The following is a 19,844-nucleotide window of genomic DNA, read 5'->3' as shown; positions in this document are numbered from 1 at the left end:
ATGCTGCACTCATCTTTGGTGTTCGTTTGTATGGGATGATTTTTAAGCGTGTTCTTACAGTCTGCAATGGTAATTATGTGGTAATGTATTAATCATGCCGCCTCTCATCTCCCACTGTCCCCATTTGTTCGTCCTGCTGTTGCGGTGACCTGGGGTCCTGCGCTCCAGTTTCACCATCTGTCACCATGAATAAACACTCGTCGGCTATACGCCCATGTTCATCCATGGGAAATCAATAATCAGTTCAGGGGTGCTCGGTTTCAACCCAGACCTTTTCAGATGCTTTTGTTTCATTCTCTTCCCTGAAATAATATGTAATAAATCTGTGGTCAAGAAATGAATCTGGTCAGAGGCTTAATGAGGTGTGAATAATACAGATGAATCCTCTAAAAGATGCACTTCTGCCAGTCCCTAAGATGCTTTTATATTTCCTCCCACTGATAGGAAGTGGGAATTTTCTGCGGTGAAATATCACATTTGATGTTTTCTCACTTCCCTTTTTGCCTTGTTAGCGTCACGCAGAGCCGTTGTGGAGATGACCAATAGAGAAACAGGAAAGGCTCAGTATGGGGGAGCTCAGCTGTGCTGCGACTTTATGCCCTAATTTTGTGCTACACAATGCAAACATGTCGAGTTATCCTCCGACTGTGCTTGAGGGTTCACCCGTTTGGGGTTTCACTACCCTGTCCCTGCAAAAGCACAGCGCAGAAGTGTTATGTTCAGACACAAGCGCAATGATAGGGTAGTACAGTATACAATTAAACAAACCAGTTTTAAACTTTATTATGTAGCCGTGTAACATGGTTAACATTTTGGAGAGTGTAGTAAATGGACGACAGCTTTTATATGGTAATTTCTACAAGAATCATAAACTGTGGACTTTCATCTGGCTTCAGTTGAGATACCTATAGCTTGCCCCATGCAGAGAAGTGGTGAATTGACACACTGGCTTTCAAACAGTGCGTTTCTGCATTTTTTTTATTTTTGGGCTTTTTATGCCTTTAATGATAGGACAGTGGAGAGTGACAGGAAGCGAATGGGAGAGAGAGCAGGGGTGGAATCCGGAAAGGACCACGGGGCGGGAATCGAACCCGGGTCGCCGGCGTACGGTGCAGGTGCCCTAGCCAGTTGTGCCACAGCTGGGGCCAGCGTTTCTGCATTTCTGTCAAGAAGAACCTAATCTGCCCAGAAAAGATTCTTTGTGAGAGAAAGGTCTCTGTGAAAGAACGAATCGACTTTTCAGCTGCACAGATGAAACTCCTCAAACATCTTCATTTGCCTCTGCTACTCTTTTAACATCAAACTCCAAAGCGACATTTGTGATCTGTGAGTACCAAGAGCTCCAGACCTGTCAAAAATGTCTGAGGACTTCATCTCTATTTGACTTGCATACTGTAGTTCACCTTTCCTCTGATCTGCCTTTGTTTTGTCAATATGCTGGCTGTGCTTGTTAACCTTTCTTGACATGAAGGTGCAGCCAGGTAAGACTGCAGTGCAGCTGCCACAGGTTAAATGGGCATCAGCTGGCAGAGTTGCTCTACAAAAATCTGTGATGTGTTGGGCTGTGCTCCCACTGAGCCAGTGGTGTCGTCTACGTGATACGCAGGACCACTTAGTATACCCACTTAAAAAGCATCACCATCTCAGTATACCCACTTAAAATAGGCAAGAATACGTATTAACATTTGGGGTTGATCACATTATACCCACTACAGCTAACTAGACTACATCACAGTACCCACTACAGCTAACTAGACTACACCACTGCACTGAGTAGTCATGCTGCAGTGCCAAATTGGCTATTCAGCCATCTAAACCCTGTCTTTTTCCACTGTGTTTGTGAATGGAAAGCTGTTTGTTCACCCATTGTTGGCCAAGCCAACTAATATCAGCTTCTAGTGATAAGAGATATATTTTTAAAGTTCACTATCCTTTGTCTTTTCAGTGCTCACCACACAACTCTTGACACACTGAGCATGCTGGACAGGAAGAGTGCATTGACCTCCCCTGAAACACTTCCTGCTTCCTGACACAGGAAAAGACTGAGAATTGAATTATTTGTGCACATTTTTCCGTTTCAAGCCATTTAGCTTCCATGCAGCATCTCAAAGCTTCATTCAGACAATGCTATGTGTGTTGCAAAACATTTGTTTCACAGTTACAGGCAAGCACTTCACTAGACCCTTACCAGACACATGTGAGAGGAACTATGTTGCATACTTTTGAAACATGGGTGACATTGAAAAGCAAGATTAGAATACAGGTCAATTACTTAGGCCTAGCTATTTTTTGTGTGTAGTGTCAATCTACGCAAAATATCTCGACACAGTAGATTAAATTATATTTATACAAAAGGTAATGGCAAACAATCTATTAAATGTGTATGTGAAAAGAAGGGAATCAACCCACCCACTCAGTTCCATAGACAGTAAAAGCTCAGGAGGTCTAGAACTAGTCGAGATTTCCTGTTTGTGTTTATGAAGGAGGAGGATCGTTCAGTTTTCTTTAGCTTACGTCATGTCACAAGCCAATCAGCTCTGAGACGGAACGCGCAAAATTTGAAAGTTACCCGGAAGTCCTACAACGATTTCACTGTTAGTAATGTTTTCTCTTCACGCTGTATTTATTTTTACTCGTCTTTTAACGTTTTAATCGACGCTGAATGTAACTGTTTGGTGAGTCTAATTTAATTCTATTAATTGTTCTGTCTTAATTTAAGACATGGCGATGTTAAAACATTGTGACTTTGAACGATGCTGTTATTTCAGTGGCTAACGTTAACGTTAACTCTATAGCTAGCAACTCAACCTTTATTAAGTCGCGGACTATGTAACATTATGTCAAGCAACAAAAACACTCTTTGGAATTGATATGTCTTCCAATGTTCTCTTGTATGGTCCTCTTGTAGTCTTTGTGTACTTTGAAATACCACCGCATAACCTGTGTTAGGCTCTACACTACACTGGCTAGCTTTAGCCCACTTGAAGTATTTGGCTGGAACTAGATGACCGTTAGCTATGAAGGTGGTCCATTGTGTCCATGTCTCTGAACTTGGGGATTTGAAGATTACGTACAATAATACGACCTTTCGCTGACCTTTCTGTTGAACCCGACATTAATGTATTTTTGGTCCAACGTTGGCAGCTTTTACAGATATGTTGAAGTTTAAATACGGAGGACATGGCAGTGTCAAAGAACTTGCCACATTGGACCCCATCACTAGTCGGTGCTCTCGCCTCAATCACCTATTACAGGTAAGTTTCAAATATAAACAATAATGTTAGAGGTATCGCTGACAAATGTCTCGACAGGTAACGTTAGCTGATATTTCCTAGCTAGAGGGTGGTGTTCATAGCTTATGGGTTTCTACAGTGGCAGCGAAATGTAGGCCTAAATATGTTTAATCTTTTTTAATTCCTTTACATTTCAAATGTTTAAATTTCCGACCTCATAGTTGTCAGAATATGAACTGAATACGTTAGAGATGTGATGGGTTTTTCTTGGCTTTGGGCCAAATGTAAACAGATCCATAATTAGGGGGGCTATTATAGGCCTAACTCTTCCTGGGATCCTTTTATGGTATATTTTCCGTTGGTTTTGGGTCAAAAGTCTTGCTTATCACTCTCCCTGTCATTTGTGTCTGACCCTCAGGGAAGGGGTAGCGTCCAGGCACTGTCCGGCTGCAGTGTTACTCGTGAGGGGCTACTGGAAGCTCTGCTTTTGTTGTACCAGGAGTGCAACTCTTCTGAGCTCATGAAGATCAAACATGTTGCAAACTTTGTCAATAAATGTGAGCATTAATTAATTTATTTTACTCCATCCAATGTCAGCAATAGCACAACGAACTCACAGTATTCAAAGAAGTTTAGTAGCCTATATGTAATTTATAGATTGCTTTTAAGAAAATGATATTAAATATCTATGGTATGGGAGATAAAGATGTCTTCACATGGGAGATCATTGTGTCAGTACAATAACCACATCAAGACTATACACATAATATATACAATGCTTATGTCTTTACAATATTCTTCTGTTTTATTTTGCATGGATGAATAGTCATTTGTATGTATGAATAATTGTTTATTGTGTGATCAGTCTCTGATGTGGTGGCGGAGTTGCGTGAGCTTCAGCCGGGCCCGAGGGACTTTGAGCTGCGGGCTGTTGTGGGGCGAGGTCACTTTGCCGAAGTGCGAGTAGTCCAAGAGAAAGCCACTGGGGACATCTATGCCATGAAGGTCATGGATAAGACAAGCCTGCGCAGTCAGGAAAATGTACGTCTCAAACTGAGAGCAAACTTTCTGTATGAGCACCATGATTATTGTGTACTAGTCTGATCATTTCTATTACAGCCAATGACACATTTTGTTGATCTGCATCCTTGCCTGTTCACCTCCAGGTGGCCTTCTTTGAGGAGGAGAAGGCGATCCTTGCTCTCAACTCCAGCCCTTGGATCCCTCAACTCCAGCATGCCTTTCAGGACAAGGACAGCGTCTACCTGGTGAGGGCCTGTCCCTTTGCTTCTTTTCAAGCGAGACATGATGTGGTATGGAGGATGTTGTATGGTCTGGGGTTGCCCGTGCTGATATGTTAATTTGACTGTGAGCAGTAAGTATGCGTGGTATGGGGTGGTGGTAGTGTAGCGGTTAAGGAGCTGGGCTAGCGTGCAGTAGTCTGAAAGTTGTCGGTTCAAATCCCGGCTTCCACCGTTGTGCCCATGAGCAAGGCACTTAACCCCAAGTTGCTCCGGGGACAATGTGATCCCTTGTAATATAGCTGACGTATGTAAGTCACTTTGGTCAAGAAGTGTCTGCTAAATGTAATGTAATAAAATTATGCATTGCTCTTCTGACAAAAATAAGCGACAGAAAAATAAATGTTTCATGCAGTTCCACCCGAAAGGCTCAGCCAAGCAAGTGATGGAAGTGAGTTAGTTTAAGTCCAGGTCAGGTCACAGGCCCAGAACTAAGCTAACTAAGCAACACATTCGGATCTCTGTGGATGTTTCGTTTTTTTTGTTTTTTGGTCATTCTTGCTATGTGCATTCAGGCAGTTGGTCTGGCTTTGAAGATTTGTCTCTTAACGGTTTCTGGGGTCAGCTAACCACATCTAATCCCCCTCCCCCCCGATAGCTAGACTCCCTTAGCGTGCCTCTTGGTAATTATGAGTGATTCACGACTGCGCCCGCGTACATGATCTCCCGGACAATGCGCGTAATGATGCTCTTCTCTGAGCGGGCACCTTGCCTTTGTCGAAGCTGATGAAACACATTTTCGTCTCTCTCTCCTGACACCCACACCCCTCCCCTACTCTCGCTTGTTGTTAGAGGTCTGTACTTCTCTCTCACGCCTCTCAGTGTGTGCTTCTCCTATCTGAGTGCTTCCCTTTGGAGACCCGCACGCAGAGAAGAGACCGAGCGGTTCCATGAGAGCAGAGAGGAGGAACATGTCACCGCTCAGACGACATGTTAGCGAGGCGGCTGTGCTCGTTTTCTTCCTTTCATTCTCATTGTCCCAAATTTCTTTCACATCATTACTGCAGCTATCTCTACATAACTAGGCTGACCTCTCTCTCTTCTCCTCGCTCTCTCTCTCTCTCTCTCTCTGTAATGTTAGTATTGAGATAGTTGGTTGATGGCTGTTTAAGAGAGCTTTATTGCGAGGTGAGCTGTGTTTGCACTTTTCTTGCAATCAGACGAAGAAGAGATGTATGAGACCACGCAAGTTGGGGAGGGGTAGACAAATGAAAGGCATACACAAGAGAGGCGAGAGACAGTTTTCATAGTCTTGTGGCGCCTGGTGTAATGTTTTGTGGTTTCTGCCCATTATTGTTTTTCTTACCCAGTATGTCTCTCATCTATTTGAAATGTCTGGACAGGAACACAGCAGCTCGGCATCAGTGAGGGGCACAAGTACAGCCTGTACTGTTGCTCCTTGCCGGTGCAACTGCAGTGGAACTGATTGCTATTTACCTTATGTCCAATAGAGGGGGCTATGCATATTGATTCAGCTTTTCATAAACAAAGAGGAGAACATGAACACAAATGTTGGTTTCTATGGGCAAAAGAAAACTACTTTTCATACATGTCACCTTGTATACAGCAGACTCATAATTTCACCCTGACCCACATGCTGCTCTTCTGCCGGCACTTTGTGTTCTTAGTCTTTTACACACACACACACACACACACACACACACACACACACACACACACACACACACACACACACACACACATACACACACTCTGACAATGAAACCCACATTACACTGCCACATTATATTCTGTCAGTGAGACCGTTTTCAAGGAACATCTGTGTCAGGTGAGAAACATGCTGTCAACATAACTTCAGCAGACACACAATAGACATTTTTACACTGCCGGATTTGCCGCAATATATATGGCCTTTTTGGCGGAATGCCTGCCGATTTTTTAAATACACCGAGGCGGAACGGGGGGTTGACGTGGCCCGCCAATTTCACCACCAAGAAGGGTAGCCACAAAAATGAAACATTTTGTTTCATTTCAAATTCTTGCAGCATTCCAAGCATTAGCACTGCAGGTCCGCGTTCTGTGCTGGATTGTGCTCAAGATTTATAGCCTAGTTTTATATCAGGCAACATATTAACACCCATTAATATGCCAAGTTATAATGGCGCAAAAAAACTGCACACTATCACACAGGTCTAACTAAATTCAACATTTTCTCCAGAAACACTTTGTTGTAGCCTATATGGACCTGGTAAACCAAAACTTGCGATGGTAGCAGGTTTAACCCTTACAAACGGTCATAATATGATAGCAGTTTCTGGCATCCATTAGAAAAGTATTTTAAAAAGAATGGCCAACATCAGGGCATTTCAGGGAATAGCAACGTCTTCTTCACTAACGTGACCCACAACTTTATTTTAATATATTAATTTGATTAACAAGCTACATGGCGAATTGAAGAGGCTTTCTGTTCATTGTATCACATTTTATTTTCAGTTGTCAAAAGTGGTGGGGGCAAAATTAGAGATGGCCAAATCTCCAGCTAAACTGATGTATGTCAAAGCTACTGTTGTTTTGAAAATCATGCATGACAGGGGCATTGTTTGTTCCCATGCGTTACTCTTCACACCCAAACGTCACGCTTCATGTTGCTATTTGGTCCTGGCTCCTCAACATGCCGACACGTATGTAAACACTCACTCCAAGGCGGCAGTTTTTCACCTCCTTTTTAGACAGATAATGCAGCATAGACGTCTCTTCTCCCTGTGAATTTTGCGTGATCTCTATCTAAAAACAGCTGATATCTGTCACGACCAGCCTTGCTAGCTTGACCCCTGGAGACTCTACATCTCTGCACCAAATGGTTGAAATGGTGAATGAATCAGGAGGGTGTTGGTTCATTATAATGGCACAATGCATCATTATGTTCTATGCTTCAATGGCAGTGATACCAATTGAAACTTGAACCCACTCCTTTGCCTAATAGATAAACAGTGTGTGTGTGTGTGTGTGTGTGTGTCCTGTGTGTGTGTGTGTGTGTGTGTGTGTGTGAGAGAGTGTGTCAGTCAGCGAGAGAGGGATCAGAAGAAAGAGTGCACGGGCAGGTGACTACATGTCTTCTCAGGCTCCACCCCGTGTGGAAATATGCACAGTTATTCCTGGGAACCCCTCATCAGAATTCCACAATCTGCCCCGGCGCTCCTGCTCTGGTTGAGGTGCGAGCCCTCCTGCAGCGGCAGAGGGATTGGGAGAGAATGGAGATGTTCTCCCCCGGCACAATACTCCGACAGCAGCAATTGGAAATTGTTCTCCCATTCCTCTGTCTTTGCACACCACCACCACCATCACCGCACATCACACACACATACCCCACGCTTTCACTCTCTGAGAGGGGGGGGGCGGGGGAGGGGGCTCACTCTCAGTCCGTCTTCACTCTCAATCTTGGGCTCCAAAGACCCTCGGTACCTTGTTGCTAGGTAACATGGCTCAGTGTTGCCTTTCATGCTCTGGCGCCTCTCAAGTTGTGTGTGTGTGTGTGTGTGTGTGTGTGTGTGTGTGTGTATGTGTGTGTGTGTGTGTGTGTGTGTGTGTATGTGTGTGTGTGTGTCCATGCTGGCACTTATAAGCCCCTATATCAAAGCGTCTGTGTGTGTGTGTCCACGCTGCCACTTATAAGCCCCTATATCTAGATGTAAAGGGAAAGAAGGCAGTAGTGAAAGAAAGCGTTGTATGAACAACAGGTATAACACACATGCTCAGTCTAGTGTTACTGGGCAGCAGATATGTGTGTTCTGCTATTCTAGTCATGTCAGATGGTAATCTGGCGGTGACATAGTGAGTGCTGTCATGAAAGTGTTGCTTTTGTATGTGTTTGTATAGGAGGTGACTTATTTGAGTGTCCATCATTTCTAGCTCACAGCCCAGAGGTGCTGAAGAGGTTCCTCCCCAGATTCCAGACTCCAGATTGATTTAGTGCAATCAGATGAGACTGGTGTCAGCTAGTGATGTGAAAAGCATCTGAGATGAATGTTTTCTGTGTATTTTTTTTGTCACCCTGGAATATCACACTGGTTTGAGTTTATAGGTGTGTTTACGTGTGTGTGCATAGGTGTGTTTACGTGTCTGTGCATAGGTGTGTTTACGTGTCTGTGCATAGGTGTGTTTACGTGTGTGTGTGTTTACGTGTGTGTTTACGTGTGTGTGCATAGGTGTGTTTGAAGGACTCAGTCTGGGTTGTCTGTATATGAGTGAATGAGTTTGCAAGGGCTGCCTATATTTGTGTGTGTTTTTTTTGTGTGTGTATGGGTGTTGCTCAGTGATCTGTTGCTCACGTTACTCACATGGCTGCACAGGATATGAATAATGCAAAGACGTTTTGGATGGTGTCTAAATGATTATGGTAATTCAAGTGTTGATGCTGTCGAAACAGCCAGAGTCATGGAAAGTGCTTCTGGAGTTCTGATATTGCGCGCATGAAAAAAACAACTCCAACAACAATATGTGCATCTGCACTTTTAGCCTTTTAATGAGCCGTTCATCCAAAAGTCCTTTCCTTTATTGATGATATATGTTCATAATAAGGGCATGGAGACAATGCTTAAGCATGGCGGACTCATTTATTTTGCATGTTTAATTTCCACCGCTTGCATTTCGGGTTTGGATTTATATGTGTGCCAGATCTTCATGTCCCTGATTTTGTTGCAGAAAAAGGGCTGAAAATGAACATGACTCATTTTCTCAGCTGAATGAAATGGTGCAATTACATGCTGCTCTTTACTGATTACGGACTTCAGTGTGCACAGCCAAAGAAAGCTCAGAAAGCGCAGCGGCCTCTTGTGCAGGAAGCTATAAGGGTTTGGCCATTCAGTAACACATGAGAGTTGGATCTGATCAGCATGGCCGCCACCGAATGCTAATGGTTATTATTAGCCTCGTCTGTCTCCGCCATTCAACTCTCTGGCAGCAGTGCTCTTAGCCCCCCCCCCCCCCTTCCGTTTGTTACATGTCTGTGTTGTTCACATTGGCCTGTTTCTCCCATTCATGTGTGTCTGCAGCCTTACTCTGCATTCTGTGCCAGAACTACCCAGTTTAATAGTCTAATAGCCTAATTACTCTCAAACTGAATAAGCAGCCGCCAAGCACTTTACTTCTGTTTGCTCTGCCGGTGATTGGCTATGAAGAAATGGTTAATGCATCTATCACACTGAAACAGTGAAGAGGGTGGGGTTATGGGAGAGGAAAGTTGCGAGCGGTCATTATTATGCATATTGCTAATAGCGTGCTTGTTGTGGAGAGCAGGATGAGTGATCGTGTTCTCTCTCTCTCTTTCTCTCTCTCTCTGTGTGGAGAGGTACTCCACTGAGTTTTTTTTTTGGAGGGAAAAAAACTCTCAGGGTGTATTTAACCTTTTATGGCTGAATTTCAAACGCATAAATGAAGACAATTAAATTGTGCATCATTAATAGTTGAAGAGGAAATGTCAGCGACTGGCTCTGTTGCCATGGAGACCGGCTAAAGGTAATGATATATTGGGAATGGTTCATGTGAAAAGGGACAAAAATAACCCCGGCGTTATAGTTTTACCAGCAATTCACCATGTGGAATTGCTGGTAAAAGTGTAAGTGTGTGTGTGTGTGTGTGTGTATGTGTGTATGCATCTGTTCCATTTCCTCCTATCTGACATGCTATTACATGTCCCTCAGACAATCTGTCACATGTACTGGCATAATAACAGTATGAGGCTGAGGCCGTTTATTTATAAATAGCACAGGTCAGTCAAACACCATTCTTTGCTTTACAAAGGAATAATAATAATTTAGATAACAGAACTCATTTTTTACCCAGTCCACTTCGCAGACCTTAATGTGTCCCAGAAAGGCTTCATTTAATGGCCAAGTGAGTTCCAGAGTAGATATTAATCTAATACCCAACTCGATGGAGAGAGAGAGAGAGTTTTTCAAAAGGTCATCCTTTCTTTTCATTCTAGGCGGAACCACGTTTAACCGTCTTACGGTCTCACTGAGATTATGCAGACACTGTTACAGTATGTAGTATCTGTAGGAGTGTTATGCCTGCATCCATTTAAGATATGTTTTCATTGTCAGTCTTCCTCTATTTTTTTCTTGCTAGGCCTAGACATGTATGGATTTTTCCCAACAAAGTGATACACAGTTTTGTAGTTCTATGCCACTCTGTATTACCTACTACTACTGTTATAACCAAACCCACTCTGAAACTGACTCTGACTTCAACCAGACAGGCACTGTAACGTTTGAACCTGTCGGTGGCTGTTCTCAGGTGATGGAGTACCTGCCTGGTGGTGATTTGATGGCGCTGATGAACCGCTACGAGGATCAGTTTGATGAAGCCATGGCTCAGTTCTACCTGGCCGAGCTAGTCCAGGCCGTTCACGCGGTGCACCAAATGGGATACGTGCACAGGTGAGCGCTGCTGCTGCTGACCACTCTCGATCTCATGGTCTCCCTACACTAATGCCTCTCCTTGCAAAAGGGTTGCAAAATTCCGGGAATTTTCAAAGTTGGAAACTTTCCATGGGAATTAACGGGAATATATGGAAATTATCGGGAATAAACTGGGAATTTTTAATATGGAAAGTTAGTCTATAATGGGACTTAAATGTAGTGGACAAAACCCCATCTTGCAGCATAATATTAGTTAAAACAACCTGATTTAATGCAATTTCAGTCAAATTTCTACCCTGCACATACGTCAATCCCATGCACACAGCAATCAGCATAGGCTACTAGACATAAAGGAAACCTATGGTGCGTTCATGTGCATTGGGAAAATAAATTCCCAGTGAAAATGTCATCTCATGTGGGAATAACTGGTGTGAAACTGGGGGAAGTTTGCAAACAGAGTTGCCCAGTTATGGGCTTATCGTCCCTTTTGTCCTCATTCAAATGGGTGTACGTCATTTTGCATAAACTGTAATAGGACGATTAATCTGTCTGATTAAGCTTGACAATTTATATACTGTATAATTTACATAATCTATAAGGTTTGGTTGGGGTGGTATGTTGTGTCATTATATTTTTATTTGTTTTACCATTTTCTGGAATTCTAACTGAACAAACTGATAGTCAGTCAATGTTCCAACCAATTGGATTTTGTTGTTGAGTGGCATGGTGTATCTTGGGCAGTTCAGTGGTTTCTGTGTTGCTATCTTAGCATGCTAGTAAACCATAGGCAGAGAATGGGATTCCCGCTAGCATGGTAGCTAGCTTTGTATGCTAAGCTAAGCGAAAATACGAACAAACAAATCATATTGCTTATTACGAAACAAAATGTTAATGTCTGTATATGAAACAGTAAGAATTACCAAAAATTCCCAGTTAATTCCCATAAATTCCCATTAATTCCCATAATTTCCGTTAATTCCATGAAAGTTTCCAATTTGGAATATTTCCAAAATTCCCCAGCTTAACTTCCCATGGAAAGTTTCCGGTAAGTTTCCGGAAATTTTCCGCCCCTTTGCAACCCTAAGTATAAGTATATATACTCTTTTGATCCCGTGAGGGAAAAATTTGGTCTCTGCATTTATCCCAATCCGTGAATTAGTGAAACACACTCAGCACACAGTGAACACACAGTGAGGTGAAGCACACTAATCCCGGCGCAGTGAGCTGCCTGCAACAACAGCGGCGCTCGGGGAGCAGTGAGGGGTTAGGTGCCTTGCTCAAGGGCACTTCAGCCGTACCTACTGGTCGGAGTTCAAACCGGCAACCCTCCGGTTACAAGTCCGAAGCGCTAACCAGTAGCCCACGGCTGCCCCCTATGGCAGAGCACAAAGTGTCCGTCATGGGGGGAATGCCCAATCTCTTTAGCCTTGCAGGTGTGGTAACTGCAGGTACCTGTCAAGTGTCCTGTCTGTAGTTTAGCAATGACCACTGCAGGTCATTTACCTGTGCACAGGTACACTGTCCTGATGCACAGCAGTGTTTCCCATACATTGACTTATTTGTGGCGGCCCACCACAATATCAACACTGACCACCACACAATGATTTTCCAGGTTGTACTAAAAATTGTGTTTAAATATAGTTAGCATCATAACCACGCCGCGCTAGTTTGTTAAAAACTGTTGCATTCAAGTTAATTCTGCAAATCTGCCACCACAAATAGAATTCAATTCTGTGGGAAACACTGCACAGTATGTAATTGTGCGTAGATGTAGATTTATGCAGGTAATTACTTATTGACTAAACTTGTGGCATGCTTGAACTTTGCAAAAGAAATGAGAAAAAACTGTAACTCCTCTTGATGTCAGTAGAAATATGAGATGCCATTGAATCCATTCACTGCCATTGTTCTCCTGCTTGTCGCTTTCATAAAGCCTCAATTGTTCTTCACTTTTAACTGACTACTCTGCGTCAGAAGCCTGTTTTCTCTCTATTTCATTTTGCCTTTTGTTTTTCTCTTCCCCTTTGTCCCTCCTCCACTGCTCCTTTCTCCGCTCCTCTCTCTGCAGAGACGTCAAGCCGGAGAATGTGCTCATCGACCGCACAGGACACATCAAGCTGGCGGACTTCGGCTCGGCCGCCAGACTCACCGCCAACAAAACGGTAACCGGCCCGCCCGTCTCACTTAGCCCAGCCCAGAAAAAAAACAATCCCTCACGCCGTGTCCAATTGTTATCGGCTCGGATGTAAAGTGGTGACGAATGTGATTAATTACAGTGGCCATGCCTATTACAAGGGAGCTGTGGGAGGGAGATGAGAGCACAACAGTGTTTTTTTGTGGGATAACAGCGATGAAGAGTGGAATGCACAAGACTACCAGTGTCCTACTTTGGTCTTTTTGTGAACACGTGTATTGTCATGACTTGCGTTATCATTTCATTTTGTTTTGTTCGTTAATGATTCGTGTAACAGTCATGGCCAAATTAGTGTCAATTGTGTGATGATTTGTTTCTAAAAATGCCTGTCATGCTTGATCAAGCCTGTGATTGGAAGCTGAGAAATGAGTGAGTGAGTGATCATTGTTTTTCTCCCCTCGCCTATTGATAGGTCGGGTCTGCCATGCTTCCTGCTGGTACCCAGGACTTCCTGTCCCCTGAGGTGCTGGCCTCGCTCAGCGGGGGGCAGGTGAGCTACGGGCCTGAGTGTGACTGGTGGTCCCTGGGGGTCATCGCCTACGAGATGATCTACACGAAGTCCCCCTTCACTGACGGCACAGCCACCAAAACCATCCACAACATCATGAACCACCAGGTGGGTCAGATATTACAGATATTAACAGAAAACCCAGGAAGGTCTTTAATCATCCTATTTAATATTCCAAGTCTTAATAGAATGGTGCTGCATAGGGTTAATGTGCCAATCCCCTCTAGTATTTCTTTGTATTCCCAAATGAATGCTAGTAGTGAATGATGGTGTGTTAGCTCTTCACTGTGGGACTATTAGGATGCACACAAGCTCTGTTAGCCACCATTTCAGTAAAATGTGAAGTGGTTGATATAGTTATAGTCTATCTCAGAGCGGGTGTACTGGTTCAAGCATAGCAGACATAGCACATGAAAAATATGACCCGTATGGTAAGCTATTTGTTTCTATATGAATATGTGTGTGTGTTCCCATGGACCTCTTCAGCGCTACCTGAAGTTCCCCAATGAACCGAAGGTGAGCAAGCCGTTTGTGGACCTGGTGCAGAGCCTGCTGTGTGGGGTCAAGGACAGGCTGGGCTACGAGGAACTGCGTTGCCACCCTTTCTTCTCCACTGTGGATTGGACCTGCCTCAGACAGGGTACACACATACAGTGCAGACTATTACACACACACACACACACACACACACACACACACACATACACACACACACACTAGACATGCCTTGACCTAGATAGACAGTGTAGGTGTTGTGTCTTCAGTAAGGCAGGCACACATCTTTGATCCAGATAATGTTAACTCACCTAATAAATCCATGCTGCCACGGGACATGCCTCAGGCCAAGAACACACAAAAACACGCTTGATTGGTGCCAGATGAGGTAGAGATAAACCCGTTCACAAAAGCGTGCCACATCCACACACCTTTACATACTCACAAACTTTTACACACACACACACACACACACTCTCACACACACACACACTCACCTTGCCAATCAGTAGAGCCCTGGAGGTTGATTAGCAGAAAGCCGCTGCAGTGCCGCTCCACACGTATCCCTCATCAGTGGAGGGTTAGAAGTGGCGATCCCTCGTTCCCCCCCAATATAGCTCCCAAAATGGAGACTAATTTCACCTTCTCGCTCATGGTGGAACCCTGCTTATGCAATCGATCATGATTACAGCAGAGAACATGATGAGATACCTCCCTTCTCTCTTTCCCTGGAGAGGTGGATGTGTGCATGGCTGTTATTCTGTGTGATAATCACACACACACACACACACACACACACACACACACCACTCCCTTTCCCGAAACAGTTCATGTATGCCTGCCTCTAAAACAGAACATTGATGTTTTTAATTGTGTTATGTGGTAAACCTCCGTGTGTGTGTGTGTGTGTGTGTGTGTGTGTGTGTGTGTGTGTGTGTGTTTTGTGTTTGTCATGGGTGGATTTCCTCTCTGTGCTGGGAGGGTAATTGGTGGGCTCGGCTCTTCAAGGGGGAGGTATTTCTGTGTGTAATTGGCGTTTTTCCTGTTTAATGGAGTGTGATGCTGTTACTAGTGCTGTTTGCACACACACACACACACACACACACACACACACACACACACACACACACACACACACACACACACACACAGATTGCTCTGCAGATTGTGACTCTAAACTTAAAGGCTTGGTCTCAGAATTAAAGCTATTAAGCCCCCGGCACATAAGGCTGAGCATTTGTTCCCAAAACTGCGCGCGTAGAACTAACTATGGGGTGCAGTCAGATGCTTGCATGCGTGCACAGACACACACACACACACACACACACACACACACACACACACACACACACACACACAGATGATGGTAATTTAAACCATGCATTCATGTTTTTAGTGAAAATATAATACACCTTGCGCTATACATGCAAGTACATTGTGTTTGTTATGCAGTGTCTGCCCCTCCTTTGTTTCCTACACACGTGATCCTCTCCTGCTGGTGTGTGAACAAACCCAGGGGTGGGGTAGTTCTGGCCGCTGCTCGGCCACATACAGATGTTCTATGGGTCTCCTGCACCGCTTAGTGGCATCCAGTAATGAAAGACACACTTTATATATATATATATATATATATGAAAAAATATTCAATTATGCTTAAGTAGTTCTGCGTACAGTACATAAAGTGAATGCAATGCAATGAATGCTCTTATGCAATGTGTGCACACCTCACCGATGCAGACAGTTTACACAGCATTAGCTTAGCGTGCATAGTATACATACACACACACCTTCTGGCTGAAGCCACACACCACTGGCTGGTTTCTGGCATCAGCTATTGTGAGATAATGAGATTCTCCCCCGTAGCTGGCTCCAAGCCAGAAGCCTCCAGAGGCAAAAAGAGATAGAGGAGAGGAGAGGAGAGGAGAAGAGAGGCAGGAGAGGAGGAAGGGAGGGAGGGAGAGAGGGAGGGAGGGATTGTGGTTGAGTGGGCAGGCTGAGGTGGTATCTGGCGGTACTTTGGCTCACGTCCCTGAGAGCCATATGGATCACATACAGCTGAGAAGCTTGTCAATTTCAATGGATGGAAATCAATGTAGCCCCGCTTGCACTGAACCCGTCAGCATCCCAGTCCTAAAGACATGCAGGACGATCACCAGCTCCAGTGTGTTGTTGAGAGGGTGAGATGAAAGCCATCTCGCCTGTCTCTCCTCCTGGAGGGATGGATGAACCGACGACCGGATGGGAGGATGAGTGTGAGACTTAAAGGAGGGAGGAAGAGATGGATAGATGGATGGATGGTATTAGTGGATGGCTGAGTGTGCGGTTTGATGCAGCAGGATGCACCGCTAAATTGAGGGATTGATGGAGGCATTATGGTCAGAGGCAAGGAGCTCAGGGTGCTGTGAGGGATGGGTGGTGTTGGGTGCACTGGTGCCCTGGTCTCTGCTCAGCCCTGTGGGATGATGGGTTTTGTCGGCCGGCAGAGCCAGGGACTGAGAGCTCCGTTTTTGGCTCCCATCACAGCTTCTTTTGATGCTGAAGCGTGTGTGTGTGTGTGTGTGTGTGTGTGTGTGTGTGTGTGTGTGTGTGTGTGTGTGTGTGTGTGTGTGTGTGTGTGTGTGTGTGTGTGTGTGTGTGTGTGTGTGTGTGTGTGTGTGTGTGTGTGTGTGTGTGTGTGTGTGTGTGTGTGTGTGTGTGTGTGTGTGTGTGTGTGTGTGTGTGTGTGTGTGTGTGTGTGTGTGTGTGCTTTTTCCTTCCATCATCATGCACTTTGAAAAAAGCCATTATCCCTCCTCCTAGCTCTCGTACTGAGACAAGGTTCGCCACCTCATTCACAAACAAGCCCCGTAAATGTGCTTTTTAATGACGGGCTCTTTGTCCTTATTTTTAGCCCCCCTCTCTCTCTCACACACACACACACACACACACACACACACACTCTACAAAGTGGTGATATTTCAGTATTGCATTATTCTCACTCTCGGTGCATCCAAACAATGGCTCCTGTTTGTTTAAGGACCCCTCCCCTGTTCAGTGTAAACATTGTCCGTACCCTCTCGCCCTCACACAGCACATCACCGGTCAAGAAAGCACCTGGGTCTCCTGAGGGTTAAAGAGGCCGTCAGATGAGACATACGGCCCCAAATATTGAGCGCCCGCTCTCACTCACACACACACACACACACACACCCTCACCCCCTCTCTCTTTCTGTGGCGTCTGTCAAACAAGCACTTTGTGAGATGCCGATAATATTTGTGCGCATAACGGTAAGAAGAGCTCACTGTGACAGGAGGAACAAGATGGAGTAGGTCGATGGGATTGATTGGCCTCAGAATAATCAGGCGTTAAGCAAAACATTCCTTGGTGGTGAAAACCCACCGAACAAGGGATTATACTGAAGGGATTATACTGATGGTAGATACACATTTTTTTATTTTTTTATTATTTGGATCTGAAGGACAGTATCAATATGCCAAGCACATACAGAGCTGGTATTGTTTTTACATTTGTGTGGGTGTGTGTTTGTGTGTGTGTGTATGAATGAAAGGGGGTAGTGCAGATAGAAAGCTGGGTTTTGGCTGTGACTCAGACTGATTAGCTGGAGCTGCTGCAGAGAGAGAGAGAGAGAGAGAGAGAGAGAGAGAGAGAGGGTGAGCAGGAGGGAGAGGGAGAAAGAGAGCGAGCGAGTGTGAGTGTGTGTGTGTGTGTGAGTTACTGCACTACAGCCTCATAGCTTAGCCCCCTCTCCTCTCTTTCCTCTCTCTCTCCCTCCCTCCCTCCTTCCCTCCTTTCTGCCTCTGTCTTCTCTGTTTTCATTTTGTGCCTCATTCACCGTTCATCCTTTTGCTCTCGTTGCTCCTCTGCATCTCTCTCTCTCTCTCTCTCTCTCTCTCTCTCCTCTTTCCCCCCTTCCACCCTCTCCTTCCCCTGCTCTCTCTCTCTCTGCCTCTCTCTCTCTCTCTCTCTGTCTTCAGTGCTCCCTCCATTCGTTCCTTCGCTCCGAGCCGAGGATGACACCTCCAATTTTGAGGACCCGGAGAAGCCGCCACTCCGGCCGCTGGCTGCCCAGCGAAACTCCCCGCCAGCGGGCTTCCAGGGGCAGGACCTGCCCTTTCTAGGCTGGTTCTTCAGCAAGACGCTGACCACACTGGCCAAATCCGAGTGAGTACCTGCACTCTTCTCTCATCGCAAGCCAGGGGAAACCCCTGATGCGCACACACACACACACACGCACGCACGTACGCTCACTCGCATCCACATATATACATGAAATCATTCACTTACATGCGACTCACATCCTTATCCTTTTAAACACACACACTCACACGCAGACACACACTCTCAGTCCCATTCTCTAGAGTTTTGGCGGTCACAGGTGGCAGATTTAGGACCTAAGCATGGACAAAGCGAGGTGCATGGCCACGCCGAGGGTCTGGTCACTGGGCAGCGCTATCAGTGACTTGGAGTGACAGGTAGGCAGGCAGCGCTGTATCCACGCAGATTCTCAGCTTGGGCTGCGTGCAGAACAAACACGGGAGGCTGGGCTGTGCGCTGCAGCAGACCCTTCCCCCGATTCACATGCACAGGGTGGTCCAGCAGCAGTATTTCACACACATACACACACACACACACGCACACTCAATAATACACACAAAAGCATGCTGTGGCGGGAGTGAGTGAACGAACGAGAGACTGTTTGAGCTCAGGGCAGCTCACAGGCGGACTCCTATTCAGGTGGACGGGAGGACGGGGGCATGAGAGGCTGAGATTACAGGGGCTCCAGCGGAGACCGTACACTTGTGTGTGTGTCTGTGTGTGTGTGTTCTCAGCGGAGGCTGTGTGCACTGTCAAACTGTGGCTGCTGTTACCAGGGTCCGCTAGCTGATTCATTGCTATTCCAATAGCCTGTGCTACGGGGAACATAAAGATCCTGCCCCTCACCTTGTATGTATAGTGTGTGAGATTCAGAGAGAGATTTGTATATGGGGTCTGTGCTTTGATTTGTTGTATTTGATTTGTTTGTGTGTGTGTGTGTGTGTGTGTCTGGTGTGTGTGTGTGTGTGTGTGTGTGTGTGTATGTGTGTGTTAATGTTTCCAGAGATCAGATGGAATTCCCTCACCTCAATGTATGTGCTTGTGTAGCTGTGTGTGTGTGTGTGTGTGTGTGTGTCAATATGTTCTGTGGAGATCTCTATAGAACATTTCCTGTGCCCCATGGCTGCATGCTGCATACACTGCTGTGGCTGGCTGACTTGCCTTGTTTATTGTTGTGCTGGTGAATGTGGACATGGCTCTGCTTTGTTTAATGCCTCTGCTTAATGCCATTGGCGTTCATAACAGTCCAGCAGGAGAAGCTTTTGCTCTTTTTTTTCTCCCTTCGCTTTTTTTGCCTCCATTTCCCCTCTTTCACAGAGAGAAAGGGAGAAAAGAGGAGTTGAGGTGATGGAGAGTGGGCTAAAGGCGTTAAAAGATTAGTCCGAAAAAGGATGATCCTAGACTGCTGGTGACACTGGCTGTACTGTGTGTGTGTGTGTGTGTGTGTGTGTGTGTGGGGGGGGGGGGGTATTTCTATGGAAACTGGGGATGTTTTCTCTCCAAGCATTACCACCCCCATCTCTTTCTCTCTCTATGCCTTTCTCTAGCCAGTCTCAGCTTTTTGCTCGCCCATTGCCTCATCTTTTATTTTGCCTTGCACACTCTTTCTTTCTCCTTTTTTCCCTTTCTCGCTCTCT

The 19,844-nt window shown here is 45.2% G+C and overlaps 1 protein-coding gene across 1 annotated transcript in view; it reads left to right on the top strand.

Annotated features, from left to right (window-relative positions):
* The first annotated feature begins 2,601 nt into the window (after window positions 1–2,601).
* Window positions 2,602–19,844, top strand: part of cita (citron rho-interacting serine/threonine kinase a) — a 77,811-nt gene continuing 60,568 nt past the window's right edge. The window contains 10 exon segments of the mRNA XM_076283738.1: window positions 2,602–2,675; window positions 3,145–3,254; window positions 3,652–3,790; window positions 4,099–4,274; window positions 4,400–4,501; window positions 10,790–10,932; window positions 12,983–13,076; window positions 13,521–13,724; window positions 14,103–14,256; window positions 18,087–18,273. Of these exon segments, the coding sequence (XP_076139853.1) occupies window positions 3,156–3,254; window positions 3,652–3,790; window positions 4,099–4,274; window positions 4,400–4,501; window positions 10,790–10,932; window positions 12,983–13,076; window positions 13,521–13,724; window positions 14,103–14,256; window positions 18,087–18,273 (1,298 nt within the window). The 5' untranslated portion in view covers window positions 2,602–2,675; window positions 3,145–3,155.

Source organism: Alosa pseudoharengus, unplaced genomic scaffold, assembly GCF_046254945.1.
Source record: "Alosa pseudoharengus isolate Yale_2024_CS ecotype anadromous, Long Island Sound unplaced genomic scaffold, YU_APseudo_1.1 YU_APseudo_1.1_scf_14, whole genome shotgun sequence".
Taxonomy (NCBI): domain Eukaryota; kingdom Metazoa; phylum Chordata; class Actinopteri; order Clupeiformes; family Clupeidae; genus Alosa; species Alosa pseudoharengus.
This window is presented reverse-complemented; position numbering and strand designations above follow the sequence as displayed.